Here is a 23,690-nt window from a genome sequence, read left to right as displayed (position 1 = left end):
TTCATCGATGGCTTATTCGATTTACACAACATGCATCCATCAAGCCTGTCTGTTATGCTGAGGACACTGGAAAACACAGGGGAAAGTGGAGCCACCAAAATACTGACCAAAGTTGGTTGACTTCAACATCCCATAATGGAAATTTGGTTATTATGGGACATTGAGTTCAAATAACTAGAATAATGACCCGTACTTCATGCAATAGTGTATAGGGGTGTAACAGTTAATCAAACTAATCGATTTAATTGATTATGAAAATCTTTTTTTTATTTTAATAGCAAAAATAGCTGATCTACAAGCTCACAACACATCATGTTGTGATACATTGTGAGCTTGTACATCAGCTATTTTTTGCTTATCCTTTTAGTCTATTACAAAAAGATCTGAACGTGCCTCTCGATTATTCAATTAGTCGAAAAAGTGATCGACGGAATAATCGCTAAGAAAATAATGGAGAGCAGCAGCCCTAATAGTGTGACACAGAACACAAGCCTACAGAATACCATAAAAAAGTATTTCTGTCGCTCTTCATACTAGAGCCAGGGGCCTCAAAGCGAGTTTGAAACCAGTCAACATCCCATGTTTCCCTGGGGTTACTTCCTGTCAGCCCAACATTGCCATGGTAACACAAGCATTGAATTCAAACTTCAGCTTGGTTCAGCTCTCCCGTAAAACAGAGGGAAAAAAGGCCCCAGGAGCTAATTTTAACTCCAACTTGACACTGCGTTTAAGAACAAAAAAGAAAACAAGCTCTAATTTTGCATTCCAACTCTCTCAAGGGAACACAGCAAAAATGAAAGGTCTGTACTACGTTAGCGTTGTACTCATCTGTTCTGCACAGAGCCTACTCCTCCCTCAGTGCTGTCACAACTCACAACGGTTGCTTTTGATGCACTCTGTTTCTCAACCCGAGGTCCATGGACCACTAGTGGGCCATGGCATAATTATAGGTGGTTCATGTAAAAATGTTTTAAAATGTTGAAAAATATATATGTGCTAGGGTGGGAAAGGGGGAAAAAGCAGTGAACAAACTGTATAAAGAGAAAGGCTGTAAAAAAGAAAGTGAAGATACAAATTGCACTTCTGATGTGCATTTTCTGTAATGAAACCGTGTGCTCTATATATATACACACATATACACACACCCACACACATACAGTACATTCTGTACCTTTGTTACATGTAACAAAAATGTGTTTAAATGATATTTCCCAAGTCCTTGTAATGTAAGAATTGTGTTGAACCAATAGGTGTTGTGTGGGGGAGAAAATGCCTCCGTTAAGGGTTTGATTTACTTTCTTGCATGCGGCGTCGCACAACAAAAATGGCCGGCTTTAATAGTTCTTGTTTAATAAAAATGACTGTGCTATGCCTTCTTATATACTATATATAATATATAGTTGTGGGGAGGTGGGGTGAGGTGGTCCTTGAGGACTGTTCGTATCTGTATCCTTAACCACATGAACCGTATCATCCCTATTCTGGGCATGTCCTAATATGTGAAAATTCTGTAAAAATAGGCAAACAATACGTGAAAGCAGTATAGTTTATAGGGTATAAGAAGGGGTTAATATACTAACCTGCTTACTGAAACACAAACCCTGCTTACTAAAATAACAACCAAAGCTTCCATAAAAATAAAGTTTTGTTCTGATGTCTAAGGCAAAGTGGTGAAGATTCCTTTGAAAGTAGAGGAAACTACACAAACCTCACCACAGCGTTTGTCACGTGATGTTGATACACTGTCTCCCTTTCCTGTTCTTTATGTCAACAAAGAAGAAGAAAATACAAAGTGGTTTGCCCACTGTCCAAAAATAATAATAAAATGAAATACAAATCAAGTGTACAAGACCACAACATATTTCCACTGGGATTGTGTAGAATAGCAGGTACAGTTTGGTTTCCCAACAAAAGGGAAAACTTTCCTGTAGAACTGGAATTGAATCTAGAGTTTGTCTATAATATAAACGAATAATCTATCTATTCTGGGCATGTCATTATAATATTATTATAATGACATGCCCAGAATAGGGATACAAAATAAAATAAAAGTAGGAAATAGACTTTTCCTCTGTATTAGGAAATCAGTGCGCACAAAGTATAGTAAATTTAAAAAATAATGAATAACGTTTTTGTACTGTATATATGTGTAGCAGTAGTGGCACGCTTTGTGCCACTACTGCCTGATGACCAAAAGCCTATTATCTCCCCTGGCCAAGGGGGAATTCCCCTTTAGGCTAGCGGTTAAGATGTTACAATGGTGCCGTGACCCGGATCGGCTTTCCCGGTGGGGGAGGTCAAAAGGGGGGTGAGTGTAGTAGCAGTGAATCTGAATACAGTATGTAGTCGTCACAAAATCCCAAAGGCAACTCCGCACCAAACAGACTCGTCCAGACTATTGCAGACTACTCCAGACTGCAACAGACTGGTATTCGGTTGGCAAAAGTTGCCATTTAAGTCTGTCAGCCGACTGGCCATTCATGTGCTAATTTGACTTTTAGCCTGCCAGCGTTGCCAGGTCTGCTTATTATAAGCGACTTTGGGCTTGTTTCCCTGCAAAGCCACTTAGGGATGTTCCCAGCGTTTTTTCTTCACTGACGTGCAGTGGTGTAAAGTAACTAGTACATTTACTCAAGTACTGTACTTAAGTACAATTTTGAGGTACTTTTACTTTACTGGAGTATTTCCAATTGTCTATATACTCCACAACAATTATTTGAAATGTTTAGTTACTAGTTACTTTGCAGATATAAATCATTATGAAACATACATTAACCACTTTAGCCCTATTTTATACCTATAAGCTATTTGAAAATAGCAGATCTACAAGCTCACAACGTGTTGCGATGCACGCGTTCTGAGCTTGTAGATCTGCTATTTTCAAACATTTTTGTACTTTTACTTTTGGTACTTTAAGTAAATTTTTATACCAATACTTTAGTACTTTTACTCAAGTAAATGTTGAATTCCGGACTTTTACTTGTAACAGACTCAGAGTACATCTATTGCATTCAAGCCTGGAATTTCGTCATTTTAGGGGCAAGGCCACTTGGCCTTTGGTGTTGTAATTTTTTGGAGGGCACAAAGGCCCTGCTCGGCCTTCCTGCCAGGGCAGGAAGGCCATCCAAAAAAATAATAAAGATTTTTGATTTTTAAGTCCACGGAAATAATGCATTTAACTTGAAGGTTAAGGATGATTGTATTTTAATATATTATAAGAATAGTATAACTATCTGTGAAATATTACCCATTTATTTCACAAAATAATGTGTTGGCAAATGACCAATATTTAGTTATATAGGTCTCAATATGTCACATTCAGCCCTGGACTTTACTGACTGAAGTAGGGGTCACATTAATCACATTAGATTCACAGAATGTATTTTACCCACAAGTTATTTTCATTCAAATAAAATGTGAATGAACTTGCACTAATAATGACTTTAGTTGATTTTTCACTCTTTAAAATATAGTATTTCTTAATTATTAATAATTACAGCTTGTAGATTGGCTATTTTCACGATTTTAAATGGTTTTTAAATAATAATAAAAAAGGAACATACAAGATTTCCACCCGACAGCCATAATATATAGCCAATATATGGTTCTGTATCAGTATATGAGTCCGTTTTTGCAGATTTCATTCTAATTGGCTACTATGCCTGAATATGAATTTCATGAGCCTGGGTAGGTCACCCTGGCTTGGCGGAGATATGCCTTGTAGCACACTCCGCACAGCAGCAGCAGCAGCAGCAGGTGAAAGCAATTCACTTAATTGCTCGTTCTCTCTCTCCCTCTTTCCGTCTCCTCAATCTCTCGCTCGCTCTTTCTCTCTCAATCTTTCACTCTCCCTTTTTTCTCTCCCTCTGTCTCTCCCTCTCTCTTTCTTTCCTTCTCTCTCTGCCGCTTTTTCCCTCCCTCTTTCTCCCTCCCTCAGTTTCTCTCTCCGTCTCTCTCCCTTTCTTTCTCCCTTTCTTTCTCCCTCCCGCTTTCTCCGTTCCTCTCTCCCTCGCTCCTGGTATCTCCCTTTCTCCCACCCTCTTTCTCTCTGTCTTCCTCCCCTCTCTCTTCCTCTTTCTCTCCCCCTTCCTCTCTCTCTTTCCCTCTCTCTCTCTCTCTCTCTCTCTCTCTCTCTCTCTCTCTCTTTCTCCCCCTCTCCCTCACGAGAAACAGTGAATGTAGGTTTTCTTAGACATGGTCGCTTGTTTCTCTCACATAATCTGGCAACACCGACAGCCCTCTGTTGTCACTGCCACTGCGCTACCAGTCGGCTAAAAAGCTGAACATGTTCGGTCGGCTCTGGGTCGGCCGAAAAGGTCCCGACGGACCCCCCGACGGACCCCTAACCGACTGGCCGACGCTTCCCGAAGCCAATTCGGCCCAAAATCGGGCCGACTCGGATTGGTCTGGAGAGGGCTCAAGGCACACCTGGACTTGGATCATGGCACACCAGTATGCCTCTGCACACCGATTGGGAACCAGTATTCTAAGTGTATTTAGACTAAATAATAAAACAGTTCAAAACCTTAATAGACCTACTCTTTTTCCACGCTGAAAATTGATCAGAAGTCAATAAGGGAATCGATTAATAATCTGACCAAAAAGCAGAATTAGGGCTGCAACTATCGATTATTTTCTTAGCAATTATTCTATCGAAAAGAAAATGGATTCATATTTTTTTCTCCCCAATTTAGTCGTCACGCCATTTCTGTGTGTTGTAACATGTTACTGCTGTCGCATCCTACTGGCTCACCTGCCAGCGAGGAGCCCCCACCGGGAGGACGTTTGGGGCCTCCTCACTGGCACCCGAGTGCAAAGTGTGGGATTTCTATGTTTTTTTATTTTATTTATATAAACAAATCAATTTCACTATTTTTGTATTCTTTGAAACCTTTCGCCTATAATGACAAGCTCAAAATAGGGGTCAATTAATTATCCCTATTTTTTCAATCGATAATTTTTGTACATTATTGATAACTTTTTATAAATCGATTAAATCGATTAGTTCAATTAACTCATTCAGTGCCAGACTTATTTCTGGCTGTGTTGTCCCAGTGCCAGAGCCAAAGATTCATTGTAAAAAAAAAAAGTGCTCAGGAGCCGAGATACAGACTTTTTCAGTAAGAAGTTAAACAAAGAGTGAATGGAGCAGCACATTTTCAAATCATGATATCTTGGGTTCAGATTTTTATTTTATTTTTTATTTTTCATGACGTCTTAGACGTCACGTGGCGCTCAGGGCTTAACAATGGCGATAAAACGTGACGTCTTAGACATCATGTGGCGCTCAGGGCTTAACAATGGCGATAAAACGTGACGTCTTAGACGTCATGTGGCACTGAATGAGTTAACTGTTGCACCCCTAGCAGAAGCGACAATCAGCCTTGGTATCAATACATTCTTATCAATCCCTACTTGTTCCTGAAGTCAGATCAGAAGTGAATACAATAATACATGATCCTTCTTCCTGCTGGACAGCTTATCAGCAAACCGCAATGTGGAGCCTCCTGTTCCTGCTCGGCTGCCAATGCCTGTGATGACCTTCCATATGAAGCTCTATCTCAGCACTGGGAGGAAGTAGTCACACTCCTACTGTGCCCAACACACTTGTCACTATGTTTTGGCAGCAGTTCACATGCAAATAATACTAGGCCTAGACTGGTGTTAACTCATCCAGTGGGGCAGGACCAGAAAAAGACAAAGAACCACTTAAAAAAAGAAAACTTGTTATTCAATATATTGCAGAGTAGGGCTGCAACTATCGATTATTGTCTTAGCGATAATTCTATTGATTACTTTTTCGATTAATTAAAGTTTCTTTATTATTTGTAAGCTTCTTTTCTACACAATTTTATACACAACTGTGTTGTGCAAAAGTAGCAGAGTGGCAGAATAGACGATCTACAAGCTCACACCGCACCGTGATGCAACAAGTTGTGATATTTTACCTTTATTTTTTTATGTTTGCGCTTCTAATAACATGCCCAAAATAGGGATTGGTTTTGAATTCTTTATTTTATTAAAGTATCTACTGTTGCACCCCTATCGTTGAGTTCATATTTCCAGTGCAAAAGCAGTTGAGGAACAGTGGCGTGCATAAGCAGTTGAGGAACAGTGGCGTGCAGACTGCAGACTAAGTGAAAGTGGTAGACATTGATCCATTGAGTGGATAACTAGGGCAGCCACTTGATGGGCCAGGATCACAGCCTTGATCATCACGGCCTGTTTGGTGAGGCGTTTCAATAGATGACTCTTGTCATTTAAGCTAACAAAAGCCATATACAATTTAGGCATTCAGTGTATGAGTGGCTCGGGTGGAGTGCTGAACAATACGGTCTTTTATCTCCAGCTCACTGGGTCAGCCCTATTAAGTTGTGTGGATAAATTCAATACAAACACCACTGTGTCTCAAGTTCAGACTTGAAAAAAAACCATCAGTGGCAGTACTACTATTCCAAAAACAAACGTGAAACAAGAGCGGCGTTCTCATACAGAGTCGAAATCACAGACATTATGGTATCTACTGTATCTACTGTACAGAGACACTAGCTGTTAACTGTGATAATGCTGCAAAAAACATTACAGTCATTATTATTTTATTTTTTTAAACAAACTAGCATCTGTCTCTATAACTTTGGAGTGGACAGTCCACTCCAACTTTTTCTACCCAATTTAGTCATTATGCCTATTGATTCCACCCAACACAAATTTTTGTGTATCGTGACTGCTGTTGTATCTTACAGACTCACCTGCCAGTGAGGAGCCCCCCACCGGGAGGACCGGTGGGGGGCCACCCCAGCCCATAGGAGTACCTGCAGTGACACCCTCCCCCGGACACGGGCCAATTGTTGCTCAACAAAGCCCGATGCACCATGGTGGATTCGAACCCACAACCCCCGCGGTGGTGGGCAGATACTTTACCACTGCGTCACCCGAGCGCCCTCCGTCCACTCCAGTTCTTTATTCAGACTGACAGGTTCAGAGATGGCTCGCAACTCAGGGTGTTTAAGCAGGGAAAGGACTGATGGGATTCAATTGTAGACCAGCAGCAAAGTGTGAATTTATGTCCAGGGGCACTGGTCTTAATGATGAAATCGTTAACAAGCACAGTCAGAAATGCTACAATTAATCAACATAAGAGGGCATAAAGAACGTATCGCCTGTGTAGCTAAGAGCACATCCCTCACACAGCTAGAATGTCACACTCTGATCTACATGCTCACCCGTGTCTATGTTTTATTAATGTCTACTGGGCAGAGGTCTCATGCATTCTTTATAACAATGCGAGAATATATTTTCAAACGCTTCCTAATTAAAACATATTATCCGCACAACACCGAGCAGGAGCTGTATCCCATGAGTGTAATTAAGGACTAATAAAAAGATATGATTAGCGATGGTGAGCACCGAGAGCAGTTACGCTTGCAATGAATTACTAGTCTAACACCAACATCATCATGTAAGTGGTTCAATGGAGGTCTTATCACCAAAATGGGAATCAAATATGGAAGCGGGGGGGGGGGGGGGGTGATTCAATTGTGTTTAACAACGGTAAGCAGCCATTGAAAGCCACATATAAATGTCAAGCTTCAATTTCAGGCCAAGTGACCTTTTTCACAGCAGACATTTGCCATGACGCCATATAAGTACATGTGTACTGTAAATGGAACAGAATTACTGTTATTAACTTCAGCTGCATTTAACCACCTAGGCTATGTACTTGAATTGGACTGCATGTTGAATGTTGAGTGGCGTATTGTGCACTAATACAACTAACCACTTAAGCCCCATATTTCATTTGCTGCATGATATATAATGAAAATAACCAATCTTCAAGCTCACAATGTATTGCGACAAATTGTGAGCTTGTACATCTGCTATTTTTGTTTTTGTAATTTTTGAAAATGTCCCTAAAATTGGGACGCCAGGGTTAGGAACTGTGTCCACTAAGGCGTTTTCAATGGGAACACTGACGGCAGCAGCGAGACGAGGCTATGAGTGTCTATTCTGCATGTTCATGTCTGGCATTTTTATCTGGTTCGCCCAGAGTGTAAATATTTTCAACTCTAGGCGTTTGGACGAGAGCGCCTTGTGTTTTCAGCTGGGAAACACATGGCCTTAATGTGGTTAAATAAAGCTGAGCAGGTGCTTGACAGGGTTTGTTTCAGCTATGTACATCGAGCAAACTAAAGATATAAAGAAAGCTATACATTTTACAATATACTGGCCAACAATGCATGCACAGGCGAGGGTTCAGTGACATGATTTAAGGACATGTGGCTGCTGGTATACACTGGCTATTGTGGGGATTTGATTTAATTTGTGCCTTTTGCTTACAGGACAGCCGCTCTAAAAAAAACTCAGGCTACCCTGCCACAGGAAAGGGAAATGGGTATGGTGCTAGGCAAGAGCTAGGTCTAAACAATCAATTGAAATTTTAACATGTGCGCTATCTCAACCATGCAATGCTGTGATTTCAGTTATATATATATATATATATCAACGAATCAGCGCGAAAATATTCAAATTGATTTATATAAATCGGCAAAATCGATAAGGCTGATTAACCACTAAAAATAGCTAAAATAACCGATCTACAACTGAGTTGTAGGTTGGCTTTTTCTGATTTTTTGAAAATCTATTTGATTAGTTATGCTAGTTGTAATTCATCAATCAGAAATAAATAGAAGCCATTTTGAACAGGCAGAAACTAGAAAAGCAGGTATCAAAATAAATAAATGAGGGCTTTTTGCAGTAATTGAGGATGATTACACTGCCGCCGTTTTCCCTTTTTCTCCTCTGTAAATATAGCTATAAGTATTTGTTGATGAAATTAATGTGTCAATATTCTATGCTCTGTTGATGAATTGAATACATAGGACCACAATGGAAACAAGTCCCCAGGACCTTTTTCTGTTGTCCTTTTAGCCTAAATGTTTTACTGTACCTCTGTGCGGTTAAAAATGTTTGACTAATAAAGTATTCAATCAATCAATTTGGTGCCTTCAAATAATGACACTAGTGGACAACAAGTGTCATTAATAAGGCAACACAATGATGCAACCTTGATAATTAATGTATTGTGAGTGACTCACAAGAAATAACTAAGATTATCTCATTTCGAAACCGGTAAATACACGGTTTATTCAGCATTTACCCCATGAGAGTAGCTCACAGAGACACTAGGAAATAATTCAACCTTGTTATGGATTATTTAGCTAAATGTACAGTGCCCTCGTCAATAAAGACAGCTACAAGGAGCTGCTGTATTATTTAAAAAAATTATACCGTTGCAGTTCAAATCGCAAAAATAACATTTGTTGAAATAAAATCGTTAACAATTTAAGCAGCCCTATTTTTGTACTTTGCAAAAATAGCCATAATTGTTGTAAGCTTGTAGATCTGCTATTTTCATCTCTTTTAAAACCTTTTCAGAACATTGCAGACTCCCCATTGACTTAAAGCAGTGGCTCTCAACCTGTGTGTCGGGACCCCCAGGGGTGATCCCACATGATTTTGGGGGGGTCCCCAGATGACAGTGGGTGAAGTGACAATGTAAGGACTTTTAAGACCTTTTTAATACCAAAAAACACTTGTCAAATAATATAAGAAAGAGGCAAAACTTTTGAAAATAGCCGATCTACAAGCTCACAACGCCTTGCAAACAAAGCGAGGCATTGTGAGCTTGCAGATCTGCTATTGTCACAATATTTATCTGTGGAACCGAGTCAAAACAAAATGTAATGCCTCAACTCCTACATTCCAAGTGCTTATCAGGGAAGGGGGTCACCAGTTCAAATAGGATTATTTTGGGGGTCACAGGGTTGAGATTGAAGCACTGACTTAAAGGACAGCCAATGAGGAAAAAGTGTTGTAAAAAAAAATCACTACTAGCACAGCTTGCTACACAAGCTGGTGAAAATGTTGAATGCCAAAAATAGGGACGCTCAAATGGGTTAAAAAACATTTTTGGCCAGTGGTCCCCAAATATACTACTCAAAGAAATGTAGGGAACACTTTGATCCCTTAATGAACTGTGTACATACTGCTAACAAAAACTGCTCAAAAGAATTAAGGGATGAAAGTGTTCCCTTAATTATTTTGAGCAGTAGTTCAGCCCATAGATATAGAAACCTAGATACCTCATTGGCCTCTGCAGTTCGTTGGAGCAACTCGTATCGCGGCCGCCATTTTAGCGTAGGCAAACTGACACTCAAAGTGACTACTGGCCAATCACAGCGCTCACAGCGCGTTGACTACTGGCCAATCACAGTGCGTCTTTTCCAAGACTTGTCAGAATATAGTTGTCCCGCCCCACCTGCCTCTGATTGGCCTACCGAACGCCCCCTTCTGTGACACACGCGGAAGCTTGCCTACAGCTTGCCTACGCGAAAATGGCGCCTGTGATACCAATGCCTTTATATGTCTATGGTTCAGCCCTCATGAAAAAGCAAGAAAAAGCCTTACAAATGAGCATGGCACTAGCCCAATTGCTAGTTGAAGTTTACAGTGGATGATGTTTTTGTGTTTTTTTTAAGTATATCATGCACAGTATACATCTGCTGCTATGCTCAAGCACCTTATATCTTATCTCAGGTACTATGTGTAAATATGTAGATAATGTGTTTGTCAGGGTTAGGGTCTTTAATTGATCTCCTTACAGTACACCTTCTTCCCTTTCTTTTTTTCTATGGAAATAACCCTAAACCTAATTTATTTTGTATTTGCCCACGGACCCTCATTTGAAAACATTTTGTGTTAAGGGACCCCCATATCGTAACGCGTTGTGAGCTTGTAGATATTCTATTTTCATAAGATTAAATGGAGCTTAAAGGTTTAAACTGTTCCTCATTTTGCTGTGGACCCACTGGAACCCCCTCAAAGACCCCTGGGGGTCCCAGGACCCCACTCTGAGACCCGGAATGATGAAGAGGAAGAGTTTGCCCGCTGCTCCAGCTCCACGGGCAGATAAGTGCAACAGCATTCTGCTGCCTGACCCATATTTCACCCGGCTGATTTCTGTGATTGTAATCACTGCAACATTTAGCAGATATATACTGTATGTTACATCATCTGCAGGCTGAATATCTGGGGCATGATGTGTCCATAGCTACAGACCAGGCTGACATGTGGTTCAGTCCAGGTTCAAGTCAAGTCATCTTTATTTATATAAACATTAGATATTTATAATAGCACATTTAACCCATTAATTTGACTGCCAGAGTTATTTCAGATTTTTTGCAGTTTATTGCCAGAGATTTTTCATTGAAAAAAAAAAAGTACTCAGGAGCCGAGATACAGACTTTTTAAGTTTTAAGTTAACAAGGAAGTGGATGGGAGTCTAGATCTTCGAAAAATCATATCTCCTTGGTCTTTGGGTCAAATTTAAAAAAAAATCTTAAAAACAAGTTAACTCGATCTTGGCAATCAAGTGATGGATTTTAAAAACGAGTTAACTCGTTCTTGGCAATCAATGTGTTAAGACCTGAGGCAGATTCTACAAATGTCTTAAAAACATATGTTGCTATATCAGTGGTGCTCAAACTCTTTCATGTCAAGGGCCCCCAAAATGATATGTATTAGGCCGTGGACCCCCCATCTCAAAAGAGTTTATGTAAGGGACCCCCAGAAGCAAAGATTTTAGTTTAAAAAAATCGCTTAAAAATATACATATATTCAAAGATTTGCGCAAATTTTCAAGATTTAAAAAGAATTGCAGATCTACAAGCTCATAGCTCATAGCATGAGCTTGTATATCTGCTATTTTTGAATAGTCAAAGTATGACATAATGGTTGAAGTGGTTACACAGATGCTTTCCTGGTTTTAATGGGTTAAAAATAACAGAAGTTGACCTCAAATGCTTTCCAATGTAGGATGACAAGACAGAAACACAAGATATGCATAATAAATCATAGTCCGCTCCACCAAAACAAGACTAATGTAAAACACATAAACAGTACAATAGATAATATAAAATAAAACTAAATACAATAAATATAATAAATACAAAAGACAGAAAGAGGGGCAGTGTTTTTAGTTGTCTCTGGCAAATATAACTAAACTAAACAACAACTGTGGGGCGTTCATTTGAATTAAAAATATAACTACCCCCAATACTACATAATCTATAACTCATTAGCCAAGATTCGATTTCAATTCCATATGACTTTCTGTTGTGAGAGCATTGATAAAACTAAATCCATGTGGGTCTCTGTGCTGAATATAATGTGCAGTGGCTGCATGAGGGCTCCTGACCAAGACAAATGCATCTATGACAGGGCAGGGAGTGAGGGACGGAGGGTAGAAGAGAGGGATGGAGGAGCGCTGTGCTAATCTAATGCCCTCACGCTACACTACGTGCATTGGCTGCAGATGGGCCACTTGTCAGAGGCTCCGCAGGCTGTTAAGTTCAGCCAACCTCCGGTCCAACTGACGCTGGGCACATCCGCAAATGGGTTTTCTCTCATTCACTTCCCTGCTATATACATCAGTCTCCGCCTCTCCGACACCAAATCACAAGATAGGGATACGGGGAAATGCTTTAATCTTCTGGGAAATACTGCAGCACATAAATACTAGGAAAATAATAAGTCTGTTTAATCTGTCCTATTGTTATCTTTCACACCAAAGTCACAGTTCAAAACTTGTACATACAAATAAACACTTTTGGAAAAAAAAAGTCCCTGATGTGCCGAATGCATGTTGCCAAAACGTATTAGGAATCATCTTCCAAGTAGCTCTCACTTCACTAGTTTCTATTTCTATTCAGAGATTGTAGCTTAGCTCAAGACAGTCACCCTCTTCTGTGCTTTGCACAAGCTGCTTTTTCTAGTGCCAATCTGATGGAAGATTAGCACTGGTTGTATGAAACTTTGCCTTAAGGCACACTGGTTTCAATCACTCGCCTTCTTCCATCTCTCAAATCCCATCTTAGATAATAACTTACGATTGTATCTGCAAGACCGCTGGCCAAGTAAGCATTGCCGCAGGGAAAGGGCGTTCATTCTCTATACTGTACATGTGTGCACCGGTGGAAATATGACAGTGAGACTGAAAACAGCCTCCAGAAGACAATTAGTCTCATCTTGTGCCCCTTGGCAGCAATGGTGACAATGGCTCAAAACTGCGTGTCAGATATGGTGTTGAGTATTGACAGCAAAAAAACACTAATTGCATGGTTGCCACTGTGCTCTGACTGTCCAGTGCATTAGTCTTTGAGCTGCAAATTCAGAAATTCCCAAGCTTCTGCTCAATCCTCAGCGGAAAGAATGTGCCACATACTGTACAGCACTTCTGCAGAACAGCATTCATTAAGACGTGAAAGAAGGGAAAATCAGAAGTCAGAGTACCCGCTCATCATCACAAACTAGGGAGATGCATCACTGTTGGGCTGCTGTACGACTGTACACACAGCCACAGCTGTGTGTTTCCCCTCCCATCACAATAGCACTGCCACACCCAAACTATGACCTCATGCTTTAGTCGCGAGTGTTGTCTGGCCAGGGCATCCCTGGAGGACGTGGCAACGACATCAGCCACACAGCAAGGCGAAGTCATTAGTACAATCAATTCCACAGAGTCCCATCGGCCATTGGGCTTCCTCACTCTTATAACACAGTTGGCGATAAGCAGTGACAGGGCCAATATACTCCTGCAGCAAGGATTGGATTTTGTGACTACGAAATCAATTGGAGCACTCGAAATTCATGCCCCAGTGACAGGAGCTAAACAAATGCGAGTCGGGTAGCAGAGGTAACCCTATGCTTGAAGCATTCACTGAAAGCCCTCTGCAAAAGAAAAGGCATTAATTTTTCAATAGCATGTTCTGAAGACTCCCAGTGAAATTAAATGTAGGCATCGACTCACAAAGGACCAGCAGCACCATTAATATTTTATGTACAGGCATGCTTTCAGTTGAGCTCATGCAACTCAAGTGAAAGCAGACTACAGGGGCTTGAAAGTGGTCGTAACACGTTCATCCTGTGTTCTAGACTGTGTGTTATTCTAAAATGTGTTGCATAATACAGTACACAACTGCATTGTGTAAAAAAACAACATCACTTTTCGCCATGTCACTTTTTCAAGATTAATGGGTCTTCCACTAAAGGAATTTCACCTCCTTGTACACTCAGATGATAACTGACAGAAACTGTGCTACTGTGTGCACATTGTGGAAGTTGGAAATTACCCCTCTTACCTCAACTAATTATCTTCTTCGCCAGGCTCAATCTGTTACAGTTTCTGAGCCAACAGTGCTGCATCAATTTCATGCAATATAATCATTGTCTAATAATCCCATACTAATCAAGAGGCGGTGTATCCATCTCCTCCACTCTGGAGGCATCAGATGGACTGATGTGATGCTCATGAAAAAATGGTTTTCCTAGGCTGAGATCCGTAAACTCAATCTCTCAGTGTATTTATAAATGCATGAGCATCTTGCCTTTTGGGATTTTTGCTGTGATCTGTGACAAATGTCTGGTGGTGTTACTTTGTCAACAAAATACACAGATCAAAACAACAAAGGCAGACAATTAGACAAACAGAGTACATTGAGACATACATACATAAAAAAGACAAATGCACTGACAAACGCAGACTAGAGATATATTCATCTCTGACAGACAAGGAAAGACAGATACTGTAGGTTTACACTTTACAGACAAACGAAAGCAAACAGAGGCAAACAACACACAATTATCTATAACCTTGCCCACCTACACTGAAGTAAGGACGGGAATAACAGATAGACAGGCAGACAAAGGCAAATACACACACAGACATCTGTAATCATTACTCACCTTTGTGGCCCATCATGACGGCGAGATGCAACGGTGTGTTCCCTGTGGGGAAAAATAAAGATAAAATGATTAGAGGCTGCCCTTGACACTCACAATAGGAAACTAAAATAATATCTGTGACAGACGCTGCTGTATTTCAGGGCACCACAATCTAACACCACTGTCATAAATTGAAAAGGCATAATCCTTCAAACTGTGATGTGAAAGGCATGGAGAGAGAGAAGGAGAGAGAGAAAGAGACGAGGCTATTAAACAACTACATTCCAAAAGTCATACAGTACATTCAGCAAGAATCGGCATGGCTTGCTGAGAGGTGCCAAATAACGCCAAAATGTTTCAAACATTTGGCATTTGGCAGATGCTACAAAATGTAGACTTGGGGAAATACAAAGCTGTCGGTAATAACACAACCTCTCCTCTTTCCAAGTGGCAAAAATGCCACGTTAGCTTTAGGAGAATAACTCCACAGGAAGCAGATCTCCCACATCAGCGCCATCCAGCCATGCCTCTCCTTCCACCACTCAGATCTCTGGTGGGAGAGCGCACACATGCATCCAGATCCACACAGAACTTCCCTGTTTGAAACCCTGATGTGGGTGACAATACAACCCCGTCTGGGATTTAGCTTGCCGTTTCACTGGATGTTGTGATGAACTGCATGAAGAGGGCATTGGCTACGGCACAACAAGGCACAATCCGTTTCATGCCACAAGAATGTGGAGTAAGCCTGTGGCGGTCAGCTTAACCACTTGAACCCTTGCATCCCTATTCTAGGGGGGGAACATTCGCCGAAAATAGCAGATCTACAAGTTGTGAGCTAAGCTTGTTGATCGGAATTTTCAGAGAATAGATTTGGTGTGTAGAGGGGAAAAAAGAGTGCACCAAGTACAGAGCCATCTCAGGTCAAGTATAGAAGTATAAATGTGGTTTTAAAGAGGCTGTCCAGTAAATGAAAGGTCAACAATTTGATTCTCCACACAAATGGAACAAACTTCAGGACTCTCTGAAACTGGTGCGATTGGTCTCAATAGAGACATAAAAAAGGGTGCTTCTTGAGGACACACTACATAGTGACTGCACCCATTTCATGTAACACTATGTTTATTTGCATCTGTGACATTGTATTGTAATGTGATTCAAATGTTTTTTATTGTTTCTCATTATATATGTATTTTATATGTTGTTATCAGGGCGACCTTGAGAAAGAGAGCTTGCTCTCAATGGGCTTCCCTGAATAAATAAAGGAAAAAGAAAGAATACCCAATGAATGTCCATTTAACACAGGTATCCTGTCAGTGACGTCGAGCAAGACCCTAACCCCTTTCTGCTTACACATGATAACAAATACATTGTTGTTGACAATATTGTACACTTACTAGTAAAAATGTGAGTTAAGTAGGCCAACTCATCTGCTAAATATGTATTAACTCTAGTTATATTGTAGCCTGTTCTTGTTTTCTTAGCACTGCAATTACTCGACCACTTACTCTGTTGTTGGTTAACTAGGGTTGATTCAGCACTCCGACCTTGGCACTTTGAGAGCATGTCTGGATAAGAGTGTACTCGTACCTAAATTGTATAATGAATCCATTCCAATCCAGCAGCAGCCTGCATCTACAAAAAGGTGAACTTCTAAGGAATACATAATGGCTTCAACAACTCCAGTACAGCCCCCTCATCAAGGTTGAACAAAGTTAGAAAATTAGAAGCTCAGGTTCCAAGACTTCCGACACAATGTTATGAAAACGAGTGTGCTGAAGAAACCAGACCGCATCACAGATTTGATTTCAAAGCCTCACTCACAGTTTGCTACACATCCAAGACAACGTGCGCGCGCGCGCGCGCGCACACACACACACACACACACACACACACACACACACACACACACACACACACACACACACACACACACACACACACACACACACACACACACACACACACACACACACACACACACACACACACACACACACACACACACGTAAGAGTATAGGCCTTCTGTGATGTTGAACAGCTGTACAGTGCTGAACAAATCAACTTTGTTCAAAGAGCATATTTCCAACAACATCATTGAGGACAAATCTGGCACAGGACTCCAACATAAGGACCCACAACTTGGCAGTAAAAGCCTACCGGTATGCCACTGGTTCTCTGTGTGGGGTCCGGGGACCCCCAAAGAGTCCTTGGGGGAGTTCCAGGCGTTCTGTAGCTAAATTATTGATAGGTAGTAGCAACTAATTGGACACTTATGAGCCTGTAACTCAAAGAGAGTACAAATGGAACTGTGAAAATCCCTTTGTACACTCTCAGAGTTAAATCAACACTGAGAATGTACAATGTAGATTGGGGTCCCAGAGATGATATACAGTGTGTATGTGTGTATATGTGTATATGTGTGTGTGTGTATATATATATATATATATATATATATATATATATATATATATATATATATATATATATATATATATATATATATATAAAACTAGTGGTCCTTGAAATTAAAAAGGTTGAGAACCACTGTTCTAACTTAAGGTGTTGGCCCAAGCAGGAATAACTTAAGCTAACGCTAGTAGAAGTTCATGTATGTGGTTCTGTTCTCCTTAAAACAGTGGACTGTGGTAGGTTACGAGTTCTGTCCACTAGAGCTATATAACTACTTACTAGACCAGTGGTTCTCAACCTGGGGGTCCCGACAAACAGGTTGAGGGGGTCTTTACATGATTTTGGGCGGGTCCCCAGATGACAGTGAAGTGACAATTTAAGGACTTTTAAGACCTTATTAATACTTTAAAATAATGGGGGGGGAAAGACCATGACTGCATCAAAAGTAATCAACAAACTATACTTTAAAAACTGGTAAAAGCTTGTAGATCTGCTATTTTCACAATATCTATCTGTGGAACCAAAAATGTAATGCCTCAACTCTTTCATTCCAAGTGCTTATCAGGGGGTGGGGGGGGGGTCCCCCCAGTTCAACTATGATTATTTTGGGCTGTCACGGCCTGAAAAGGTTGAGAACTTAAGCACTGTTCTAATGTGTTGGCCCAAGCAGGAATAGCTTAAAGCTAACCCTAGTAGAGGTTCATGTATTTGGTTCTGCTCTCCTTAAAACAGGTGGACTGTGGTATAGAGGTTATGAGTTCTGTCCACTTAGCTTCATGACTACCAGACAGACAGCTACTGAACTCACCATGGACGTCTTTCTGTGCGATGTTCTGGGTCCGGATGAGGGAGGACAGCCGTCGCACGTCTCCCTTGAACACGCACTCGTGAACCGGGAACTCTTCCCCGGTTCTGATGATGATGGGGTTCTTGTTGTTGTCGGCATCGACGACGACGTCGACCACGTCGACCGACGATGACAGCGTGTTCGCTGTGTTTGCATTGATCTGCGACTGTTGTTGTTGTTGTTGTTGTGTAGACGGAGATCTGATCAACTTGTGATTGCTGAAGATCTTACTCGCTCTGCTCTTGTTGTTCGCCTTGGTGGCGGTGCTGTTAGTGAACGTCCCGCCGGTCGCAGCCTCCTCGTCCGGCTCCAGTAAATCCTCCTCCTTGCTGGGTTTGTGGTCCTTGCTGCGCAGGGAGCGGATCTTCTCTCCGGTCATTTTATAAACACTCAGTCAGTGGGAGCAGAGGGTGGTGGAGTCGACGGTGACCCTCCACAGATATGCGAGTATCCACTGGTACTTCTTCAACACACAGACACTGTAAACAGCACAACATGAAAACAATAACCTCCCCCCTCCACCGCCGCGCACACAACAACAACACAAGTTGGCAGTTGTTGGGGGGACAGACACTCGCAGGTCCTCCTAAACAAACACGGTGGTGTCGCTGGCTGACAGGCTGCACGACACCAGCGGCTCCAGCATCATTTGACTCGTACGGAAGACTCACTCGTCTCGTATGTCGTCTTCTTCCGCCGACAACATCGCGAGAGTTCGCAGGGGTTACCATCGGTCATGTTCATTACGGTACGATACATCCATACTGTGCTGTCCTGCTGCGCACTAATTAACATCTGACTGACAGAGTATAGGCCTACTCATGTGTGTAGCAGCCCATAAATAACACACACGTGAATACAAATAACACCAGTAGCCTGCAACATTACTCTGGTTAAGACATAAACAGTATAGGCCAAATAGCACTTCACAGTAACATAGTTCATTCATTGGCATTTGACAGTGGACTAGTCACTACTAGACTCTAGTGCAGTGGTTTTCAAAGTGGGGTCCGAGGACCCCTAGGGGTCCTTGAGGGGGTCTGCAGGGCGTCCCCACTCTTATTACAAAACAAAAAATGGGTGACTACTGATATTCTAATAATGTCACCACTCACCACCACTATGAATATATTTCTCATGTACAATTATGACATTTTGTTGTAACTACAACTTTGCCAACATGCATGAATAACTATAATACTGATACCTAATTATTTTTTTTAATCTTTCCTTATCTTTGTGGGTTAACGCATATATAGTCAACTAGCATATTATACTGTGATATATCAGAATTCTATAGTATATACCGTAGCAGTATACAGAAGTTGTATTACTTTTTTACTTTATGTTTGTATCTGTTTGAAGTCATTTGCACACTTTGCACAGATGTAAATTCTTGAAAAAAAAAGTCCTTTCACACAGGTACAGTTATAAAACAGTAAATAAATGGGTTATTATAATTACTCAAATGATTACACAATTTTTGATGTTTTTTTTTTAATTTAATTATCAATTAATGTCTTTAAATCAGTGCTAGTGTCAATTTTCATAAGGTGGATTTTAAATTTTGAATTCAAACACCTATGACATACTGTACATTCACTCTTCAAAGAAATATTTGTTCACCCACACACAGGCATGATGCATGCATGCGCGCACGCACGCACGCACGCACGCACGCACGCACACACACACACACACACACACACACACACACACACACACACACACACACACACACACACACACACACACACACACACACACACACACACACACACACACACACACCCCACACACACACACACACACACACACACACACACACACACACACACACACACACACACACACACACACACACACACACACACACACACACACACCTGAGATGGCCAGTAATAGGTCAGCAGTCAGCACACATATAATATAATATTTAGAGGAAAACTATATAAATGTTTTATGACAGTGACATCTTTCTTTAAAATATAGAAATGCCTGTCACAGACAACTGGGGTCATACAGTATGCCTGACCTTTTAAAATGTCACCTTCACACAGCAATAAACCACCAATTGTGTGAGCCTTTGTGTGCGTGTGTGTGGGTGTTCCCATGCAGATAGGCAGATATGTAATTTCACAGATACTAAAGATGAATTCCTTGCATCTTCATGTGGAAAATGTTTTGATGGACTACTCACTGATATCAATCTTAGGATCTAAAGTCTACACTCTACACAGAATTGAATTCGCACACTGTTCACAGTCAGCCACAGACTGAATGAATGTTTTCTGAAAAGATTGTATCAGCATTTATCTAAGTTGTAACTTCCCTTTGCACTATCTATGATCTAAAACAGTATACATCAAATTTCGACACTGCTCAGGCCATGAATTAATGCAGACATTTCAGTAAAGATGTTTAGGAAGCATGGAGATCATGAAGGAATGGCTTCTAAACAGCTAATCTTTTTAGAGATAAATGTAGTCAGTGTATCATACTCAACTATTGGTTGTTTTACAAAGAGTAAAAAAAGTACCTAGTGTACTTCTAGTATCAAAGAAGCCCGGCTCTAAAATACTGGTCAACTCAAGGGGGGTGATTCCGTTCAGTGGAGAAAACATAATGTAGTGCCATATAGACTGCCCTGTATGCTCTTTTCAGCTGGCCTCTACTGTACGTGCTCCTACTGTATACATGCAAGGCAATATGCACTCATGGGATGCCTCTATAGTGGAAAATGCTCTCCCTCTTCCTCTAATGCTGTTGTTGTGTTTTAATATTCCCATTTTACAGTTTTGTGGAAGCATGATTCCATTTCATTTTCGTCCTGTTTTTCACTCATCTCGACAGTTATGAAAAGCATTAGCACATAGAAGTTAAACATAGCCAATTGGTTCCAAAATGAGGTAGAATACACTTTTGGAAGGAGACGAGTGCCCCATTTTTGGTACAATCCTCACCCGCTGTGTCAGTGGGTTTAGTGGGTGTATAGAGTCTGAGCTGTCCTACTACTGTCTTGACATCCTACTACTGTCTTGGCATCCTACAACAAATCAAACAAATTAAACAAATCCACCTAGAGAGGTACGAGAGGTACTTTACATGTCAATACTGTTTTTTGCATTTAAGGCAATGGAAAGACTGCAGAGGTGTATTTTACTTTTCTTAACATCGTCTCCAAGTAAACCAGAGATTCAGGGGGAAGGATGACACCCCAAACGGGGCAATCCTATCAGGGATTCACTGCCTTACCATCTCAAGTCACTGGAAAGGCATGACAGATGACAGAGCTGCTCTAGTGATGTTTGCAGGTTTTATGACGTGGAGGAAAACAATGTTACTGAACTCGAGGTGTTCTACTCATCCCTCTCTACCAACCATCAATATGCAAGCTATGCTAAGGTGATTTAAAATCAACTACCGGTACAGTATGTGGACAGTTTTCTCTGCCCTGACCAAGCTCCTCAAAATATTTGCAACATTGCCAGCGACAACCACTGCAGTAGAGTGGTCAGTCTCCAACTGATGCTGATCAAAATGCAGCTCAGGAACAGCTGGGAAAGACAGGCTCTCAGGTCTTCTGTTGCTATCCATGAAAAAGTTTGCTATTATTCACCACCCTGACTATCCTCCCATGACTCAATATACAGCTCATTCTCATTGACATCAACACGTGTATGTGTGTGTGTGTGTGTGTGTGTGTGTGTGTGTGTGTGTGTGTGTGTGTGTGTGTGTGTGTGTGTGTGTGTGTGTGTATTAAATAGTTTATAGTTCCCTGTGTATTTTATAACAGACGTGTAAACATTTTAATCTTTGCCAGGGTCTGGAGCTGTTTCACCATAAATGAAGTACAACTTTCAGTGTGTAGGAGCCCCACCGCATGCAGCTGGATCTTTTATTTTTATTTTTGCGTCTGTGCCTGTTTGTTTTTGTACAGATTTTTCTCCTGCTGCAGTTCAGCAAATCTTTACGCGATGGTAAATGGCAGACATGAACAACAGCCAATACGACCCTAATCGGCCTGAGGGGTGCACTATAATTAAATGTCAACATTTTTGTAACTTTGAAAAGTCATAACTCCAATGCCATTAGTTCGATTTACACAACATTTCCCCCTGGGACATCCATCTGACTAGATTTTCTGCCACATTATTTACATCTCCCAAACTAGGTGGATTTGTTTAATCATGAGTGTCTGTAGGATTGTTATAAAACCTGTACGTTATATTTAATACAGGTGAAGGCAATTCGAGAGTAGACCCCTCCCAGCTTTCAACTTCTAAAAATCGTCTTGAACACCTGAATCAGAAAATCTTTACAAAATAATATATATTAAGGCAGATAAAGAAGGAAGCGCACAATACAAATCTTTTTTAGTCTGTCCACTCATTCTTATGTGTGTATAACCTCACATATAACCTCAGGTGTTGACAGTCATAGGGTGTGGCAATTCTGTGTGCTGTAACTGGCTACATTTGATTGGTGAAATAAAGTCATGTGACAGAGGCAATGCAAATACCAGTCTGGTAGAATGAAACAAACAATGTGCATTTCTCTCTCTCTCACACACACACACACACACACACACACACACACACACACACACACACACACACACACACACACACACACACACACACACACACACACACACACACACACACACACACACACACAGTGCACACTGCACATTGCAAAACACACCATAATAGTGATCAATAGTGGACGTATGTGATATGTGCTGTAAAAGTAAGGCAGCCTCACCAATGCATTTAGGGTGTTTTTATGGGTGGGGCCATAGAGTTCTTAAAGTGTTTGATCTGCACTAGGGGTACCAGTTTTATGGTCCTCCGCCCTGAAACTGGTACTCAGGGTGGGGGACATGGGTGGGGTCTGAGATAATCCTCTGCCTGGAGTGTAGGAAGGATGCTGCCTGACTGGCTACCATGAATTTCAGGGTTCCGATCAGGGCTTTCAGGCTGAGATGCCATACCACAGGAAAAACTTCCTGATACTACTTTTATTTTATTTTTTAAACAAACCATAACCCCAGATCTCATCATGTTAGTTTATTTGTATTTACCCCCCCCTTTCCCCATCATTTATTGTGACCCTGTGGGTGATATTTATCATTATATTTTATTGTTTGTGTTGTGTGTGATGCATTACTATAAGCGTTGTGTTGGACTTATGTCTGAAAAACTAATTGCCCTTTGTGGGCGTTCAAGTTTACCTAACCTTAACCTTGCACTTCTGAGCCTGAAATGAAGACCGCTTATGCCCCCTATGGTTCGGGAATGGAAATGAGTTTAGGCTGTGAGTTTGAGCTTTCATAATTCTCTCTCGTAATCAAATTGTACTGTTTGTGCGCGACGTAAAGACAGAGAAGTCACCTTCATGAGGATTTTAACGCTGTAAACTTGTTACCATATAGATAGACCATAAATATGAAGTCCAACGAGAAAAAAACGAATAGATTTAACCAGGAACAGAGTACCGTGTGAAGTTGGTTTCAGGTTGGATATTTTAAACTGCTAGTGTTGAGCAGAGTAGAGGAGCGATGAAAACAACTACAAAATTGCATTCATTTCAGACAACTCCATCGCACGACAGATTATTTCATACATAAATTACAGTGGGCTGTCTT

General features: G+C 41.0%; 2 protein-coding genes across 2 annotated transcripts in view; both read right to left on the bottom strand.

The window, feature by feature from the left end:
* The window catches only part of LOC308087478 (ankyrin repeat domain-containing protein 13C-like), a 51,623-nt gene extending 32,941 nt beyond the window's left edge, over positions 1–18,682 (bottom strand). Inside the window, exons 1-2 of the mRNA XM_080431367.1 lie at positions 18,002–18,682; positions 14,803–14,844 (exon numbers count right to left, since the gene is read on the bottom strand). Of these exons, the coding sequence (XP_080287493.1) occupies positions 14,803–14,844; positions 18,002–18,419 (460 nt within the window). The 5' untranslated portion in view covers positions 18,420–18,682. The remainder of the gene's footprint in view (positions 1–14,802; positions 14,845–18,001) is intronic.
* The window catches only part of ptger3 (prostaglandin E receptor 3 (subtype EP3)), a 186,568-nt gene that overhangs the window by 37,361 nt on the left and 125,517 nt on the right, over positions 1–23,690 (bottom strand). The gene's annotated exons all lie outside the window — the stretch shown is intronic.

Source organism: Gymnoscopelus braueri (genome assembly GCF_963280865.1).
Source record: "Gymnoscopelus braueri genome assembly, chromosome: 6".
In the NCBI taxonomy this organism is placed as follows: Eukaryota; Metazoa; Chordata; class Actinopteri; order Myctophiformes; family Myctophidae; genus Gymnoscopelus; species Gymnoscopelus braueri.
Note: the sequence above shows the minus strand (reverse complement) of the source record. Positions and strands in the feature narration are given on the sequence as shown.